This window comes from Amblyomma maculatum, chromosome 1 (assembly GCF_055883805.1).
Source record: "Amblyomma maculatum isolate TAMU_Amacu chromosome 1, ASM5588380v1, whole genome shotgun sequence".
Lineage (NCBI taxonomy): Eukaryota > Metazoa > Arthropoda > Arachnida > Ixodida > Ixodidae > Amblyomma > Amblyomma maculatum.
In genome coordinates this window covers 167,992,482-168,011,247 of record NC_139344.1, presented here as the reverse complement: position 1 = coordinate 168,011,247, position 18,766 = coordinate 167,992,482, and the positions used below count along the sequence as shown (strand labels likewise).

At 47.6% G+C, this 18,766-nt stretch overlaps 1 protein-coding gene across 1 annotated transcript; it reads left to right on the top strand.

The window, feature by feature from the left end:
* The first annotated feature begins 12,964 nt into the window (after positions 1–12,964).
* LOC146204836 (toll-like receptor 9) lies at positions 12,965–18,278 on the top strand. Its single transcript, XM_084589549.1, has 3 exons — positions 12,965–13,707; positions 14,981–15,135; positions 18,090–18,278. The coding sequence occupies exons 1-3, from the start codon at positions 13,064–13,066 to the stop codon at positions 18,248–18,250; spliced, it is 960 nt and encodes a 319-aa protein (XP_084445675.1). The 5' UTR covers positions 12,965–13,063; the 3' UTR covers positions 18,251–18,278.
* Positions 18,279–18,766: the final 488 nt, after the last annotated feature.

Sequence of the window (18,766 nt, the reverse complement as noted above, 5' to 3'; positions counted from 1 at the left end):
AACAACAGATTATTAACCTGCATAGAAAATGTAAAAGGCGAATTTAGAAGGAGTAGACCTGTGCTAACTCTATAGAGTCAGAACCGTGTTTCGGATTTATATAATCTTGCCCATCGAAGTAACTTTATTTATAGAACTCATTTAAATTGCATGGGCTAGCTTTACTTTATATGCCTCCTCGATTACATCGCCTGACAACGCACAGACAGGTACTTCAAGTTCAAGCAGAATTGCTGGCGGAGGGGGACGTAAAACAGAGGATGAAAGGCATTGATTTATTTGACACCAATTGGGCTGTGAGAGAAGCTCTTCAGAAACAGGAGAAAGTGTTTGCTGATTGACCCTGATTCGGGTCGCCTCCTCAAGCCGATGAGTTGAGGCCCTATACCGCTTTACACCCGGGCAACATGGGCAACGAGCTAGGGCCCGAGTAATCGACGGACCTGACATTTCCTGACCTCTGCCTGAGCATCGAATTCCGGCCACATGGCGCATCCATTCAAGTTCATTCTTTTCATTTTTTTTTTCTTCAAAATGAACAGATCAAAACCCGGGTTATGTGCTAGCCGTTAATACAGCGAAAAAGAAACGTGCCTGATACTGATTGTAATGGCCCTAACATAGAGGTCTGATATTTCACGCTCAAGAACTGCTACCAGATCCATTTATTGTGCATGCTCTGTTTCGAAAATCCTTACAGTAAGGGTTTTTGGTATGGTCGGTCAACACTGAGTTCACAGTGGAACGCGAGACACTGCGGTAACCAGAGCAACGTTTTGGCGCTTGTCAACGCGACGAGAACAGCCAACATGTGTGCACTTCGTCGGGTTCAGGGATTGTCAAATCGACTTGGCGAGTTGACTGGCAAGGTCATCGGCTTGCATTTTCCGCAGAAGCTGACGAACGAATAGCACCAACTGTCATTAGGCACAAAAACTCTGTGTTGAGAGTTAAAAATAAAAGGAGACAGGGGTCTCGATTCTCCAAAGATTTGTCGGTTGGTCGGAAAGGGTCCATGTTCGAAAGACCATGTGGTCAGATACACATGCACGCCGAAATCGATGTCTTCAGAGTGAGATCAAAAAATCTGGAAGATGTCGAACGGTGGTGCTAGTAGGGTGGCTTTGCCCTGCACGGGGAGTTCGTTTTCTTCAAGACGGAAATATGGCCTCCGGTAGAAGCCGGACTTCAATATAGGGAGGGTGCATTTCCCGTAAATGCACAGACTATTGTTGTTGAGGCAGTAAGTGTGGCCTCCGGAACTCGCGAGATTCCGAGCCGAAAATGTCACCTCCATTCAGCGGGCTGGGTCTGCCGCTTTTACCGCGAAATCCTGGCCTCGAAAAAATGACTCTGGCTGATGTGGGGGCATGTTCCACCAGCACGTCTAATCCGTTATCTCCAGCGCAGGAGGCGCTAGCCGAGGCTTCGTCGCTAGCTTCATTCATCATGGCGAGTCCGTTGTTTACAGAAATGAAAACTGGCATTTTGAAAATGCCGCATGCCAAGACGTTGTGGTTGGCTTCCCTTGTCACGCCGAACTCGTTGTCCTCAGGCCCGATACTTGACCTGCGCAAGACGCCGGACGAAAATAAGAGGAAGCTCCCATCTCCGGAAATGCAGAGTGTCATTTTCTGGACCAGAACGTGGTCCCTGGAAGGCACCGCATCCTAGGAGGTCGGCTTCCTTGGGAAGCTCGGGTCCATCGTCCTGTAGGTGGTATCCTTGCCCGCAGGAAATTTCGCTGGCAGAGGAGAGCAAACAAACTCCACCTGCCGCACCGAGCTTTTTTTCATCATAAAATCCTGGCATCCAGAAGGTGGCGCTTGCCGAGACTAAAACATCAGCTCCCTCCTTCACGCAGAGTCCGTTGTTTTGATACCGAAAACCTGGTCTCCGGAATATGGCACATGCCAGGACAAGCGTCACTTAGGACTCAGAGTCTCTCGTTTTCAGGCCAACAAGTTCGCCCCCGTGAGTGGCTCAGCAAGACGAAGAAGGTGGCTTCTTCACCTGGTATATTGTTTTGGGTCGAAAGTCTCGTCACCGGGAGACGCAGGACTCTAATGGGAAGAAGTCTCCTTCTCTGGACACTCAGAGTCTGTTTTTTGGAAGGTTACTAGTCTCCTGAAAACGATCCACAGCGAGGAGTACGTTGGCTTGTTTTCGGAAGCCGGGTCTTTTTTTTTTTTCCAAGGCATAATCCTGACCACCAACAAACGACTCTGGAGGAGGAGTGGAAGTCGGCTTTCTTGGAGAGGAGACCTCTGCCATCAGTCTGGAGACCTCGCCTCCGGAAGAATGCGTAGTTACCTTCAACCGGTCTACTGATCCTGTTGTGATCATGATGGAAACTTGGTCTCTGGAATACGTCGGACGATAATGAGAGGAGGTCGCCTTTCCAGGGTACGCAGGGTTGGTCGTTTTGGGAGCGGAAACGTGACCTCCAGAAGGCGCCACCAGCAGAGGAGAGAAGGATGGCTTCTTCAGGCAGGTCGGATCCGTCGTCTTCAAGGTTGACTCCTGTCATCCAGAAGATTTCGCTTGTCGAGGTACGGAGGGAAGTGTCGCACGGCATATGGAGTGTCCTAACTTTGGGGTGTAATTCGGAGTTCGGAAGGACGGCGTTGACTGAGAAGAGAACGTCGGTTTCCATTGCAACCCCCAGGCTGTCGGCGTCTGAACCTCGGAACCCGAAGAAACCGCATGCCACGGCGCGGAGGTGACCTTCGCAGGGGCCTTTGTCCTTAGGCCATAAGTGCCCCCAGAAGATGCGGGATTCCAATGAGAGGAGGCCGCCTTCCCTGAGCTCGATGCGTCTGTTGGTTTGGGGATGTTGCCTCCAGAAGACTCCGCTCCCCAAGTGGAGTATGTGGGCTTCCTTCGCAAGACCGAGTCCAGTCCACAGACTCCAGGGTGCAATCCTGCCTTCCAGTAGAAGGCGATGGTCGAAGCGGAAAAGTCATCTTCGCTGTCGATGGCGCGTCCGCTGACATCAGTCCAGAAACCTGTCCTCAGGAAGGCGCTGAATGGCCAAGCCTGGAGGTTGCTTTCACTCGTCCCACCGAGCAAGTAGTCCTCTGGTTGTAAACCAGGCCTTCGTGAAACGCCACATGATTTTTTTGTGAAGGTCAGGTTCCTCTGCCACTCCAATTCCGTTGTCCTCGGGTCAGAAACGTGGCTTTCGCAAGAAGCCGCACTCCAAGACGTATAAGTCAGCTTTTCCTGGCATTCCGAATCCGTTGTCAGGCTATCTTGGCCTCCGGAAGATATCAGGGGCTCAGTCGGAGAGGTCAGCTTTCTGTGGTCTGCTGAGTCCATCTTCGTCGTGGTGTATCGCTAGCATCCGAAAGACGGCGCCCCCCAAGGCGATGAATTCGGCAGCTCCTGGCTGTCCGAAGCCTTGTCGATGGCTGCTCCTTTAGGTAGTAGACTTCCCCTCGAGGGCACGCAGGCAAACGACTTTCTGGTTACTGCTATCGCGCGGACCATGAAACGAGCGCAAAGCTTCAGGTCCGAATGCTGAGTTGTTCGAATGGGCTCGCGCACAAGCAGAACGTGCCGCATCATCTTCCTCGACACTTTTTGCCAAATGTGAGTACATATTATTTATGTCTTTGATTCCATAAAAATGAAAGTTTGCACCGAGGCACGCGTGTTTTGAAAACCGTTAGCAATTATAATGCGATTAAGAAAAAGGATTTGGAAAAATAAAATGTTTTCCCTTTATTATCAGATTTACCAAGATGAACTTGCTCGTGTCCGGAATAGAGTGCACGCGACCCTTTTGAGGACGTATACGTGCATGACGGGGCTGCCCAAGAAGCGCGCGGCAGCAAAATAATGCACAGAACGAACCAGTGTCGCTTAAAAATGATATATATATTTACATCGACAATGCAGAACGCGGATTCATGTATAAAGAAAGGAAATATTCAATGAGATTTTGGCGAGATTGCAGCACCGGCTTGCATAAAGGACGAAAATTTCTTGCTGCTTTGAGCATAAACAGATTCCCCAAAGAAAACGGCAAGCTATTAGTTTAAATTTAAGAAATGCTATAGTGAATTTTCCTAAATATTCAGTGACTAGGACAGCCTAGAATGCTTGACGCAGTCTTCTTCGCGGGGGGGGGGGGGGGGGGGGGGGTACGAAATAACAGCACATGAGAAAAGGGCATGGCTGAAAACAGCACGCACAATCAGAGTAATGATAAAAAAAAACAGCAGAGGGTTAGAACAGCATGGAGACAAGCAGCACGCTTCAAAACAGCATACCAGGAAAAACATCACAGAAACAAAGCAGCGCGCGGGCAAAACAGCACCTGGACGAAATAGCAAGACGACAGAACCGCTCAGCAGTGCGGGAGCGATGAGTTTTCATAGTCATAGCCGCTAAGGTTAAAAGACAATGCATACCGCAGCGGAGTTAGGAGTTACATATTGTTGTTAAGGCGAAAGCTATTCTCGGTTCATGGAACAAAATCCCGTGCGCGAGATCTGCACGCGAGATCTGTCATATTCCGCGAGATTCCGCGAGATGTGTTCTTGTCTGGCGTTCCTGCAATCTGCAATCCCACACTTGAAAGCGCGCCAAGGAACGCCACGAAACAGGAGCGATGGTGTACCGTCCAAACTCACACTTGCCGCAGAGTGTGACAGATACTGAGTCTTTCTTTTCCTGTAAACCAATTATAATTATATGTAGCTCTGCAACGAACCCCTATAAGAGACAAATGATAGGAGATCGAGGAAGGGTAGTCTTTCGCTCTTCTCATCTTAAGAGACCTTCTATTTTAAAAAAAAAAAAGAGCTAGGTTACGATCTAATGTCTATATAGCACAGAAAGCTTGGCAAATGGGAGGCTGCTAGGTAAAATGTGCCCGTTTTCGCTGCTGAAGGAAATAAACAGGGTAATAAAACGTTCGACGTCTGAACAGAACCGAACGATGGGATATTGGAAGGCCGTTCGTGATGCAGCGATGGCATGGCGATCTAATGCAGCGGTCAGCGAAGCTGATCTGTTCACGTCGGCCTAGTTTCAAAATCCACTCGCAGCCGGATAGTTTTTCAGCTCATTTCATGTCAGGTCAAACAGCTGCTGACCGCACAAACTGGCTGACAGAGGACAATCACAAAGATTACAATACGAGCAGTCTTTCCTTAAGCAGTCCTGAAGAAGTTGAAGAGGATGGCAGAAGACAAGCAAGAGGAAGTTGGGATCAGCTCTCGTGCCGGACGCGCAGCGGTTGACCAGCTGAGCCCTATTTCTCGATCTGTTCGGCGCTACAGCAGTCAACCACGTCGTCCCGTCGTAACAATATATATATATATATATATACATATATATATATATATATATATATATATATATATATATATATATATATATATATATATATATATATATATATATATATATATATATATATATATATATATATATATATATATATATATATATATATATATATATATATATATATACATATATATATATATAAAAATACTGAATTGTGAGCTAGCCAGTCTATTACTTCTAATATATCAGGCTGCAAAAATTTACGTCCTGAGGTAAAACCTGTGATATCTCTAGCTACGGCTTCACTGGATATTTGAATATTAATGATGATAGCTTTAAGTATCTCAGAACAGACATAAATACTGAATATCAATGGCACCAGTGCACTTGCTTGGGGAACTCCGAATTTTGCAAGGTTAAATTCGCTACATTTATTCTCAATCGCAACGCATTGTATTCTATCTGTAAGATACCCCCGGGAACATCGATGAAAGTGTTGTTCAGGGCCTAAATATTTCAATGTTTCTAGAATTAGTTTATTCCCATTGAGATGCAATATTATAATGCGTCATTGTAGGCAGTCAATATCGAAGGTCGGACCCGTTTTTACATTTACTTACTCGGCAGTGTGGTTCGATATATCGAAGGGTAAAAATACGTATTTGAAAGCTCGTTGAAGCATCTTTCCGGCATAGCGAAATGAAAACAGCAATATTTGACCCTAAACACAGCTGCGTTGGGTTTTTCATTTATCGTTCGAGGTCATGAGTACGAAATTCCCCGCAGCCACTGCTCTGCACCACACTGCGCTGCACCACACTGCGCAGCGCCCGTTTGTCGTTTTCCTTTTTTTTGTTTTCGTGGGCTGTTCTTTCGCGGCATCTTTTTCAAGGTAGAATTAATTTCTATTGAGGGAAGAGCACCAGCCAAGATGTGCTTAGTTGGAAATTCATCTAGATATAGGACAGTGTAGCTACAATGAAATGGTTTAACATTCCTTGACCGGGGAAGTTACGGCTGTAGTTGAAGAAAAGCGGCACAGTTACTAGGAAACAAAGTTCCATTCAGCTTTTTTTTTTTTGTGTGTGTGTGTGCCTCTCATAGCCTGAAAACCTTTGGGATGTTAAACTCCATAAACCAAATCATTTTTGTTGTTGTTGGTGTTGCCACATGTCACTGCTGTGAACAGCCCAATTCAGCTATATATCCAACTCGAAAAGGGTTGCGTATGGTATTGTTCTTTACATCAGCAATTCAATAGATAAATATATCGGTCGGCGATTACGATACTCATTAACGCGAAATTTAATGTGCAGCTCTTCGGGTATGTTTGTTGCCCCAAAATGTTCAGGTGAAGGATTCGAGAGGCGCGCGTGTGTGTGTGCGGGGTATGCATATATGGACCTTTTCTGGCAAGGCTCGCGAAGACGTGGATAAGTGGCTCACCAATTACCAGCGGCTGAGCAAGTACAATCGCTGGGATGACACAGTCAGGTTGGCCAATGTTGTTTTCTTCTTGGATGCCACAGCCCTGACATGATTTGGGGACCATGAAGCGTCCCTAATGAGCTGGAACCGCTTTGAAGAGGAGATCCGCAATTGTTTCGGGGATACCGCGGCAAAGTGGAAATGCGCTGAGCATACTTTACTCCAACGAGCGCAAGTGCCTGGAAAAACGTGCACGACGTACATTGAAGAGGTGCTGAAACTTTGCAGAGCGCTGAATCTCCGAATGTCTGAAAAAGACAGAGCACCTTTTAAAAGGGCACCGCGGATAACGTCTATAACTTTTTAATCTCTAAAGATAGCTTGGATTCTGCCACGGTTGTCATCAAAAACTATCGCACATTCGAAGCTCTTAAGCTGCGAGGCATTACATCGAAGTTCAGCCGCTTACCAGTTGTCACCACTCTCACAAGCGTGGGTTTCCATGAGTCTCCGAAATAACCCGACATGATTCGACAAACTCTCTGTGATGAACTTTCCCTGCATCAAGATGTTGTGGGCCGCAGTGCGATCCCTTTGAGAGCTGCTCCCTGCCGGCAGCTCCGATCCAGCGCTCCTCTTCTTGGGGTACTACCGCTCACAATCATCCTGCCCGTGAACCCCGAAACGACTCCTACGGCCCTGCTCTGCTTCCTCGTTCCTACTACAGCACGCCCCTCCACTGCAACGACACCAGCGGCTGGACTTTGCTGATCGCTTCGTTCCTGTCTCTGAGAACTGTTATCACCATGGGCCTTATGTTCCTTTACCTTCGACCCCCAACGCTGGTTTCGTAAGCACAATAATACTGACTGCACGAATTCGGTTAAACATGCCTCGTCACATCCACGTAATCAAAAGACTGAACACAGCGGGGTTCAAATAGTCTCTTTAATATAGCATGACATAATGCTCAGACCAGTTATCTGCAGGGACTGCTGAAGCCCCTTCCTATAATAAAAATGAGCGCAACACACCCTACGTGGTTCGCATATTGAACCCACCTCACTTGGCATTTTGCTCATGGCGTGCTATGTTATGATGAAATGACAAATATTGGAATGCTTCCGTGTGCATAATAGTGAGTCCACCAAAATCTCTATTTGGGTACAGTACAGTCAATAAGGTGTGCAAAAATAGCCGTGCCTTAGTTAAGCAAACGCTGTTTGTGCAAGCGAAAGGTTAGGTATCGCCTTCTCTGTTTAGCTATGGTTTATATATATATATATATATATATATATATATATATATGGTTGCTTAAGGTGAAGTTTTAAATGCTACTTACCCTCTTCTTTCAGCAACGCAACGGAAAATAAAACTGCGTTCGCGTTTTCTAACAGAATTTTGTACGCATGAAAATCCACCGTGTTTGCAGACGTATATCAAGCAGCCAGGCAGTAGACGGCACGCTTGAGCCGCGTCTGCAACCTCCTTGCATCAGACGCGTCAGTAGACGCGGTGGTTTTCATATGCGCACAAAATTGTGTTTAAAAACGCAAATGCAGTTCTATTTTCTGTTGCGTTGGTGAAAGAAGAGGGTAAGTAGCATTTAAAATTTCCGCCCTGCCCATCCACCGCAGTGGGAAGGGAGGGGCGCTGCGGTCGTTTTGATATTAGCTGACGTCATATAAGCGATTATTTGGGCCTACCCACTAGCCGAGAGAGAGGACAAGCTACTCCCTTTTTACTCCCTTATAGGTTTATTTGAGTTAAGCTCGGGAATTGTGTCGACCTAATCCTCAAGTTACTGGCATATTCTAGCAGAAATCAAGACGAAATGGGCATGGGCAGGGAATGTATAGTGCGAAGAGAGGATAACCGATGGTCGCTTAGGGTATCAAACTGCATATCAAGGGAAGGAAAGCGTAGCAGGGGGTGGCAGAAATTTAGGTGGGCGGATTAGGTCAAGAGGTTCGCAGTGGTCCAATGGATGCAGCTAGCACAGGACCGGGTTAAATGGAGGAATATTGGAGAGGCCTTTGCCCTGCAGTGGGTATAGTCAGGTTGATGATGATGATGATGATGATGATGATGATGATGATGATGATGATGATGATGATGAATCCTCAAGAAAGCAGCTTACAGCGAATAATGAAAATCTTCGCTAGCTTTGCATGCTGCAAAGTGCCGTGCATGCAAACGGCGTGGGTGTGCAAGCCTGCTTTCTGATCAGTGACGCCGCAATGTCGTGAGTAGAAGTGGTCGAGGACGGTGTAGTTTGGACAGCTTCATAAAAACTAGGAACAGAGCTTCGTGGTCGGTAGTATGATGGTATCATCTGCTGATACTAACAGACGGCCTGTTTGGCTAGTCTATTATATATCCAAAACTTGTCCAGGGGTCGTTGGTGTATCCCGCTTTCGTTTTCGTTTGTTTTCTCCGTTTCGTCCATGTTTCTCATGAATCACGTCATCAGAACGAAGCGTCACCGGCTGCATTTCGTAGAGGCGCAAATGTGGGAGAAATGCCGCGAATTTATTTGTGAGTTTCTGAGCAATGCGTTCACGGTCTCCTTATTTCGGCTATTTCCCCATATTTAGGCTTACGGAGTATGTGTTTCGAAATCAACGTCGAGGTCGCGCACTCTTTTCTGGGAGCAATACTCCGTACACAAGTATAAGACATCGTTGACGTCCATTTTCTACAAACACAGTGCGTCCAAAACACGCATATAAAATGGGAACACACAAGACTTTCCACATCTGAGCCCTTCGTTTGCATTGCTTTGAAACATCATGGATACGTGTACCGAAGAGTCCAGCTATGTCCAAGTGCTGCCAATAGTAACTGTCATGCAGATGCCTCCTGCTGCCCACCGGAGAGAACCTTCCGAAAAGAACCAGTGCTTACCGCTACGTAAACCGGCTATTCCGCTCCCTTCTTTCCTAAACACATCAGTGCGCTCTTGAGACCACAGCGCAGCGCTACGGAACTATGCAAAAAAACACATCAACTCGAAGAATCGACTAGAGGAAGCGAGTTTTCATAACTCGTCGGCGCACGTCAGCAGTCTAAACAACGCCGCGGCGGCCTATTCCTGCCAAAGGACCGTTCGGCGGCTCAGCGGAGCGCGGGGCCTTTTGGAATGTCTCTGCTTGGGCAAAGCAGCCGACGGAGAGCTGTTGTGTCTTCCTCTGCAAAAACGTTTTCGGTGACGCTTCGCAGAAAATGCTCTAGGAACTCACCCGGGCAGGGGTGAACCCACGCTCCTCATTAGAAATAATCAGCGACCCTATATGAGGCAGAACACACGTTGGCAACAACGCGGCTGGTTCAAACAGGCCACGCGCGCACCTTTCGCCCCGTGCGTGAGGTGCCGCCCGGTGATGGACACACGGCCCGGACGCTGCACGTGTGTGTGTTTACGAGACAGCCCCTTCGCCGTCGCGAGATGAAGAGTGGCAGACGCAAATAACGCTGCCCCCCAGCGTAGTCCATCAAATGGCCGCGCTTACTACGAAGCCACGCCACGTGCATGCGCGGATGATTTAGAGCGGTTCCGCCACCGCCGAGTGGCTGCTTTCCGAGATGTGCGCACCGTGTTGTGGCCGCGTGAGTGAGTTCCACCGGCGGCGGCGAAGTCCTCTGCGCCGCGCACCATAGAACGTGTCGGTCACTCGTTAAACAGGTTCTAGTCTGTTGCGATCGGCGCCATCGGCCGTGCACTGAGCCTCACTGCGAACCGCACAAAACCTCGTTACGGACAAAGGAACCGGCATAAGCGGCATGCAGATGGCGAGGCGCGCGCACTCGCGAGTGAGAGGAAAACAAAAACAAACAAACAAACAATAACAAAGAAACATGCAACTTAAGCAAGCTCGTGCCTTCTTTTCCAGAAGTGAGTTATTTCGTTGATCTTGAAGGCGGTTTCGTTTTCTGCTGAGTTCGCATGTATCGGACGCTCTTCGCTACACCAAATGCGTCCGTCAAGCAGCTGTCAGCCTCAATGACACCAAGTGCTCTCCAGTTTGCTCTGAAGGGCAAAAAATTAACATTGAAAGGAACTCTCAGATTTTCCGGCTTTTTCCTGGGTGAAAAAAGCGTTTGTGCTGCCGGTTGAAACGTTTTGAAAAGTACGTCTGAAATCAGTTATGGACCGCATAACTAAAAATAAAGCCTTTACAAGCGACCTGTCCTTTATACTACGGATTCTCGCTTTCAAGCCTCTCTCAAAGTCCGGATACAGAATCATGACATCGCATTTAGTTACGAAAGCCACTGTAGTGACAATACGAACAATCTAATTCCCATGACCAATGCAAGCAGAAATAAAGACAAATGTGTCTTTCTTTCCTTTTACATAAAGAGTTTGCATCCGCTCGCCCTGATGGATCATTTCACAGACACGTGCTACTTATTTCCGAACCTTCCATTCCACCCTTCAGGAAAAACGAGGGAGTGCTCCTTCGATGGAAACTCAATGTCGAACGAACATTCTCAGCGATGAAGTTGCGCCGGGTGGTTAGGCTATGCTGAGTGATTTAAACAACTTTATTAGGAGATAAGCAAGAGAAATGTGTGGGTGAAGTCCCTAGTTTGGGACTGTCGTCCGTGGACCAGCACGGACGTACGGCTGTTCGTGCTCGTGTTACGAGCACGGTTGGGCCTCGACTCCAGATTTCAGAGCTGGACAGGGCAACCTATACCACACAATAGTCAGCACTTGTTTTGGGTACCTGGCCGAACGTTGGCACCTGTCATCTAGCAGGTTGATTTTCTGGACAGGTTCACATCATGTGGGGCTTAACCTGCTTTCTCCCCGTAGAGTTTGCATTTGGGATCACAGAACCCGCAGTGTATGAAGTTTGAACGGGAGGGTGAGTTCTCTGTAGGCATCCAGATCTAACCTTCTCCGCTTTGAAGATACCCTTGACTACTGGCGAATGTTTTGTGTGAGAGAGTCTTCATGTTGTAACCTCTCCCCGTGTAACGCCATGGAGTCGAGATATAGGGAGTGGCGGGTCTAATTATGAGCGACACTATCGTTATTGTTGCTTAGGTGCGCCTAATTTTCATATAAGCATATATCAAATCATATACATATAACACGTCTCAACGTCACCACTGAGGCAGCCCGCGCGATGAAAAAAAGAAAAAAATATCTACCGGCAAAATGTGTGGCGTCAACCTCCCTTCTGGTGTTAATATCAGCTACTTCCTTTGGATCCTCTAACTTTCCCTTGAGCTCTCCAGATTATGATGCGTAAGTCAAGGTGTTTAAACAACCGAGCAGCGAAAGCTTTTCATTGGCGTAACCTCGACACAGTTGCTTTAAACCACATTGCGAAATGTCCTCACACGAAAAGAATTCGGTGGGCCAACGAGAAGGACGAGATGATTTGTTTTTTTTTTCGCAGTTTAGATAGGCGGCCTGAAATCTGGAAGGACGGCCAACATTCGGCCCTGCTGCCAGAAAGGTACGCATCCCACCTGTTTATTTAGGATGCGACGAAATCTAGTATCTTTCATCTCATCATTGGGGGAATGTTTTTTCCATGATTGTTATATATGTATATTTAGACTAGCTTAATGTGAACATTCGTTAATAGCAGCGATAAAGCGTTAGCCAGATACCCTTACTGAAACTGTATTGCGCCAGTAACGATATTGCGATAACATTTTCCTCTGTATAGATATCATTACACACAAGTTCAACGCGTGTAGCAGCCCAAAACCTTCGTGAGTTCAGCAAATGCTGCGGTAGAAAACCAAAGCCACAATAACTGATAAACGCAATTACTTCTTTTCGTGTAGATGTTTTGCTCCTGTGTTTGTCTTTTGAGCTGTTCGCCCTTCAACACGTTTCACCAACTCACCCGTTTAGCTATCACTATAGCCAAACGGGCGAGTTGGTGAAGCGTATTAAACTTCACTTAGTTATTTCGCCGGGCATTTGTTCATTTGCTGACCCATAGCAACAACTGTCGGCATGGCGGGATTCCGATAACATAAAGACTTGGGTTCCTGTTGGCGCACAAGCTGTAAATGTCCTTGAGTTGCGGGCGGCCTTCGTACGGTCACTTTCAGATGGGACAAGAAAACTCAGCGGCAAGTGCGGAGCAGTAAGGCGATCTCTGCTATCACCAAGTGTCGGCTCTCTTTCCACGTTGCGAGAACGCATCCGCCAAGGGTTCTTCTTGCTGGGTGTTCCCTTTCAGTGCGCAATATCGCCAGCTTTTTCAGCAGTCGGCTCTGGCGGGTAAGCACTCAGCACTTGCAGTGCGGAAGCGGCATAGGGAACGCACGCATCGGTGCTGCTCGCACACGGACGGCAACTATGCTCGCGCCGAGAAGTTTGGTCCTGTGCGCTCTGCTCGCACGCTTCGCCACCGCAACTCCGACATGCGTGGAGACTGGGAGCCCGAGCACTACGTACATTTGCTCCCGTTTCACTAGTCACACTGATTTCGACAGATTCCTCAGCCGCGATTTCACGCCCGATCGTTACTCGAGGGTTGACGTCGTTCTCAAAGACAGCAATCTCGACTACCTGCCACCAGCGGCGTTTGAAGGAACCAGGGCCTCTTCTCTCACGTTCAGCAACGTGCGGGTGCACGGCGAGACTCCCCAGTCAGCTGGCGGCCACCCGTTCAGCGGCGTCACTGCGTGGCTCAAAACGGTCACCTTCAGCGATGGCAGCACGGTGCCCCACTCCTGGTCATTGCTGGCCCCTCTCAACAAGCTTGAAGAGCTCGTCCTCGATCAGATGCACTACGTGCACCTGTCCAGCGATTTCAACCAGCTTCCCAAGAATCTAAAGCGCATCCGAATCACTAACTCGACGATCTCGAGCGTGGATCCAGACTGGCTGCAAAGCTTGGTAAACATCGAGGCGTTGCGCGTCGAGAACAGCAACCTGAACCATTTCTCCCGGACGATGCTGCCCCAGCCAGCTTTGAAGCTCACCTCATTGACACTCAGGTACAAATCGGAAGCGATACTAAAAAAAAGCGCTAAAATATAAAGAAATAACGAGGTCATTAGATTCTTTTTACTGCCCTTTGCGTTTTGAGCCTATCAGTTCGGCATTAGTATTCGGTTTGATTATACCACGAGCGAAGCATGAAGATGGAAGAGCTATGTGAGCAAAGTAGGGTAAATAACTTTTAGAACAAGCCGCAATAAGAGAACGAAAAAAAAGAGTTTCGTCCTTCTTCGAAAAGATAATTGCCTGACACAACACATTGAGTAAATCTCAAGCCAGCAGGTTCCCGTAATTACAAAACAGTTAGATGGTTTCGGCTTTATTTTGAAGCGATATGCAGCGTTATTTTGGACATTAGGTATTAAATACCAAACGCAAATGAAGTATTCCTTTCAGTTCACTTTTGACCGGCAGCCCACATATTTCAGTTCGGGTGCGAGCAATAAGAATCCGGCCTTTGTATTGATTGAAGAGCAGTACACCTCGCAACTATTGATTGTACGTGGCTTAATCAAGAGGATTTTGTCGCTCTTGAAATGTCGGATTTTACAACGGAACTGAAAAAATCCGACACTTCGGAGCTATCAATCTAGACGTGGTGCTTCTCCGAAACAAAATGTAAAAAATGGTTGCACACATTCAAAATGGTATGCACGTGCATGCGTGCGTGTGTATTCTATTTCATAGAAGAACGGAGGACGGTGTATGTCTAGAGTCATAGTCACAGTTTCCGTTTTGCTGAAACCCAATGATTCAAACGCACTACCAGGCTGCCCGACAGTCTACGCAGTCTGCTGTAGTTTTTACATCCATACGGTTTGCCAGCGACCTGCTCCTCTAATGTTCGATGTTCATTTGCGAATGAGTCGTAAGTATTCGATAGAACACAACTGAATCGAACACGAGCCTTACCGACAGCTGTAAGTTTTATTTCAAGCGTTAGTTCGAGCAGATCGATCCTTACAACAGAACATCTGCATATCGAAACAATCCTTTAGGTAGCCTAAGCCTGCCTTTCTGGAGGCGAAACTATACAGTGTGTAGCCAATGGCGTGGTCATTAGCACCTGGATGCAAATGGATAGGGAAAAAAAGGCGAATGAACAAAGTGATCGGCCATTAGGGCCTCTAGCGGTTTTCATATGTGCTCGGATGAATATAACTCCGCACATTACCTTTACAGTCTCTTGCATATGTGCTTATCGAATATCCGAATTGTGAAATAGTGACAAGTTGTCTTCCGTTCTTGTTGTGCTATCGTATTGCGCAGGAACGCTAACCTGACATCCTTGCCGGCAGAGCTAACGGTCGAGGCACCTCACCTGACGGAGCTTAACCTTCAAGGGAACGACATCAAACACTTCAACCAAGAGAGCTTCGCTCCTCTGCTGACACAGCATCCCAACGTTACAGCTCACTTGGACGGTGAGCCGACTGCCGTCGCACGCTCTTTTAGTTGTAATCTACTATGGCCACTAAAAAAATACAAGCTCAATGCTTTAAAGAGACGAAATGGTGTTGGTCAGAAGAGCAAAATAGCGCGTTCCTCACACAAGGTTTATCTCTCGGTTTAGTTTATATAGAGTTTGACATAGCAAAGCGACTAAGGCTATAAGGGAAGCCGTAGTGGAGGGCCCTGGAAGTTTCAAACACAGGTTATTTAACGTGCATTGACGACGCGCAGCACTTGGGAACCTTGCTTTTCGGCCCCTTGTAAAAGCGGTTATTGCGGCCGGAATTTGATCCCCCGTCCTTCGGATCAGCACTCGAGCATCCGAACCACTAGGCTACCGCGGCAGGGCATTTCATCCTTTGTGTATGCCTAGCAACGTGTACCATGAACTTGCTTACACCTTTCGTAATATTACCCCGCCGGAGTGGCGCAGTGGTTAGGGCGCTCGACTACTGTTCCCAAGGACGCTGGATAGTATCCCGGCCTCGGCAGCCGCTTTTCGGTGGTGGCGAAAAGCCAAGCGCCCGCGTGCTGTGCTATGCCAGTGCACGGTAAAGCACCCTAGGTGGTCGAAATTTCCGGAGTCGTCCACTACGGTGTCTCTTATAGCCTAAGTCGCTTTGGGACGTTAAACCTCACAAACCAAACCATTCGTAATATTGCTAAATACACTGAGCTTGTATTTACAGAATAGCAGGTGCACCATGAGTGCTGTGTTCATATACCCAGCAAATTAGCTTGCAGCAACTAACGAGCCTTCTTTGAAAAGAAACACCTCAAGCTTCTGTTTCCATCCTTAACTGCTCAGGAAAGATTCGATAAATGTAGGATAATCATTTTGTCTTCTGCCTTTGTGAGCCGATGGTGCACGGTGCTGTTGCTGCCATCAAAGTAACGAATTTCAAATAATAGGCGGTCAAGCCTCGTGTGCGTTAATCTGGGGCCAACATTTAGGCAAGGAATCTTGGATTCGTCAGCGCCTTGGCAAAGGAATCTTCATTGTGGCCACAATGAAGACTCCTTTAAGCGCTGGACCGAGGAACCACCACACTTTTTCGGCTGCCCATAGCTTCCAGCTAATGGCGATATCCATATTCACACTGCGCTTCTTTCATGAGCCCGGATCACAGTTTTGTGGACAGGGTCCGTAAAAGGTAGCCTACATTTAAGGAAAAGGAAGTTCAGTAGGATTCTCTCGATTATTCAGAGAAGTGCGCACAGCGAATTGTCGACTTATGTTCTCTGGAAGTGTCGCCAATATACTGCAAGAATGACAGTATTCTAGAGTTAAGCTGACTGGGTGCAGTTTAGCTACGATCTCGATAAAATCACTCCTACATAATAGGTCCACAATTACTCTTTTAAATCAATCTCAAAAGAAATGAAGTGCTATCCCAGATGTAACAGTACAAGTCTAGAGTGAATTTATCGACATTCTTTCTGCTTCTCTGCACTGCTTGAAGTACTTGCAGGGCACATATTTTCAAATACATTCGCCATAGCCTTCTTCAATCATTCCTGCTCATACTTTTGAGCATTATTTTCTGCGCTGTGTCCGATGGCCTCCGATACTTTATTTTGAAAAACATTTTATATCGATTGAATATACTTGCACCTATACATAATTTTATGTAGGGTATGCTGCTGGGCTAGTTGGTGGTGGTTGTCAGCATTATGATGTCGCAGCGCTGGCCATTTTTCATTTATCATGCTGCATTTTGTTTTTACTTGCTTCTATGCCTTGTTTTTATAGCCTCTTCAGTGTTTGTTGCACCGCGTTCGATTTTATGGGGCGGCCTTCTCGTACTGAGATTGCGATAGAGCTACTGAGATAGCGATACGGCTACGGGGATTGCGATTCGGCTTCTGAGATAGCGAGAGATTGCGATGCTGCTACTGCAATTGCTATATCTGTCTTGTGAGTGCGCTTGCGCGTCCAGTTTCTTCTGTCAATTATAAATGCGCGGATCAAAAGCGTCCAAAATAAAGTTGAAAGTTCAGCGCAGTTGTGTGTGTCCCTAGTCCTTTTGTCCTTGTCTGCCAGTGCTGCGACACCATAATGCTTGACATAATTCTACCCTTTACATATGTTTTCTGCGAGAATGGAAGCCGCGCACGCGCACGCGCACGCGCACGCACACGCACACGCACACACGCACACACGCACACACACACACGCACACACACACACACACACACACACACACACACACACACACACACACACACACGCACACGCACACACACACACACACACACACACACACACACACACACACACACACACACACACACACACACACACACACACACACACACACACACACACACACACACACACACACACACACACACACGCGCGCGCGCGCGCGCACGCACACGCACACACACGCACACACACACACACTGTTGTGCGGACGAAGGGAGTATGGCCCGTAGCTCACGTTACTCATTTCGTGAACAAGAGCGACCTGCTCCTTTGGCGGTAGCGATGAAACCGAGTCAGCGTCGAAGAGATGAACACAAGGCGTCTTTATACATTATAAGCAGGGCATATTTACAGCAAAATCTGCACGGGGGCCGAGGACAAACAGCTAGACACAATACGACGACGGTCAGGGAGACAACGACGTGTCACCTCCTTGCGAGCCAACGGCACTCGTCGAACGCTCGCGGATGTCCCGCTCACCGCAGGCAGTGCACTCGTTTAAATAGCGTGGAAAAGTAGAACTCCTTCATAAGAAACGAAAACTAGCTGGAGTTTCGTGCCCGTCTTGTATCACGCGTGATAGCTGGACAGAATGAACTGTTTCCTCTGTCATGACTACCAGGCACTTTGAAGAGAATACATTTTGACGACCTTATCCGAGGACGGTCGCTCCACGATCATAGGCTCTTGTACTGATTCCGTCTTCGCTCCTCGCAGGCAACCCCCTGGACTGCGATTGCAACGCGCGTTTTCTGAACCAGGTTCCGCAAAGCTGGACTACGCCGCCCTGCAACTCGCCTGACCGGCTCAAGGGGCGCTACGTCAAAAACATCGGTATCTCGCAGCTCATCTGCGAAGCTGCCAGCGGCGGCCGCTAATAAAAACGATTTTACTAAAGAAAAATAAGGTTTTCGCATGCGCTTTCCTGTGCAAACTTCTAGCTAAGCGTGCGCAATTATCTCAGTTAAACGGTACGGTTCAGCGCGAAACAACTGTTGATTTCATGGTATATTATGCTCACCGGACGCACATGGGCCATAGTATAACGGTTGCCAGGGTTCAACCACTTCGAACCAAAAGCGGATGCCAATGCAGTTTAGCTCACGATGGTGATAGAATTTCCGTTGATATTACTAATGTTGTCGCGCCGTAATCAGATCACGACTTAACTTTGCGCTACTCTAATTTTCGGTTGCCATTCCTCGTTGTAGGCAGTGTTGGTCAAATATATACAGCTTAAGGGGCTGCCTTCAACCCCTGTAACGGGGCTCTTGGAAACACTCCTAATACCAAAGCTCGCGAAGGGGTTCGAGGAGATTCTCCTCAACTGCGGGAATGCGAACACTGGAGGTGCGCAACGAGCCCGTTAAAGGGCTTAAAAGCGGATCGTTCGA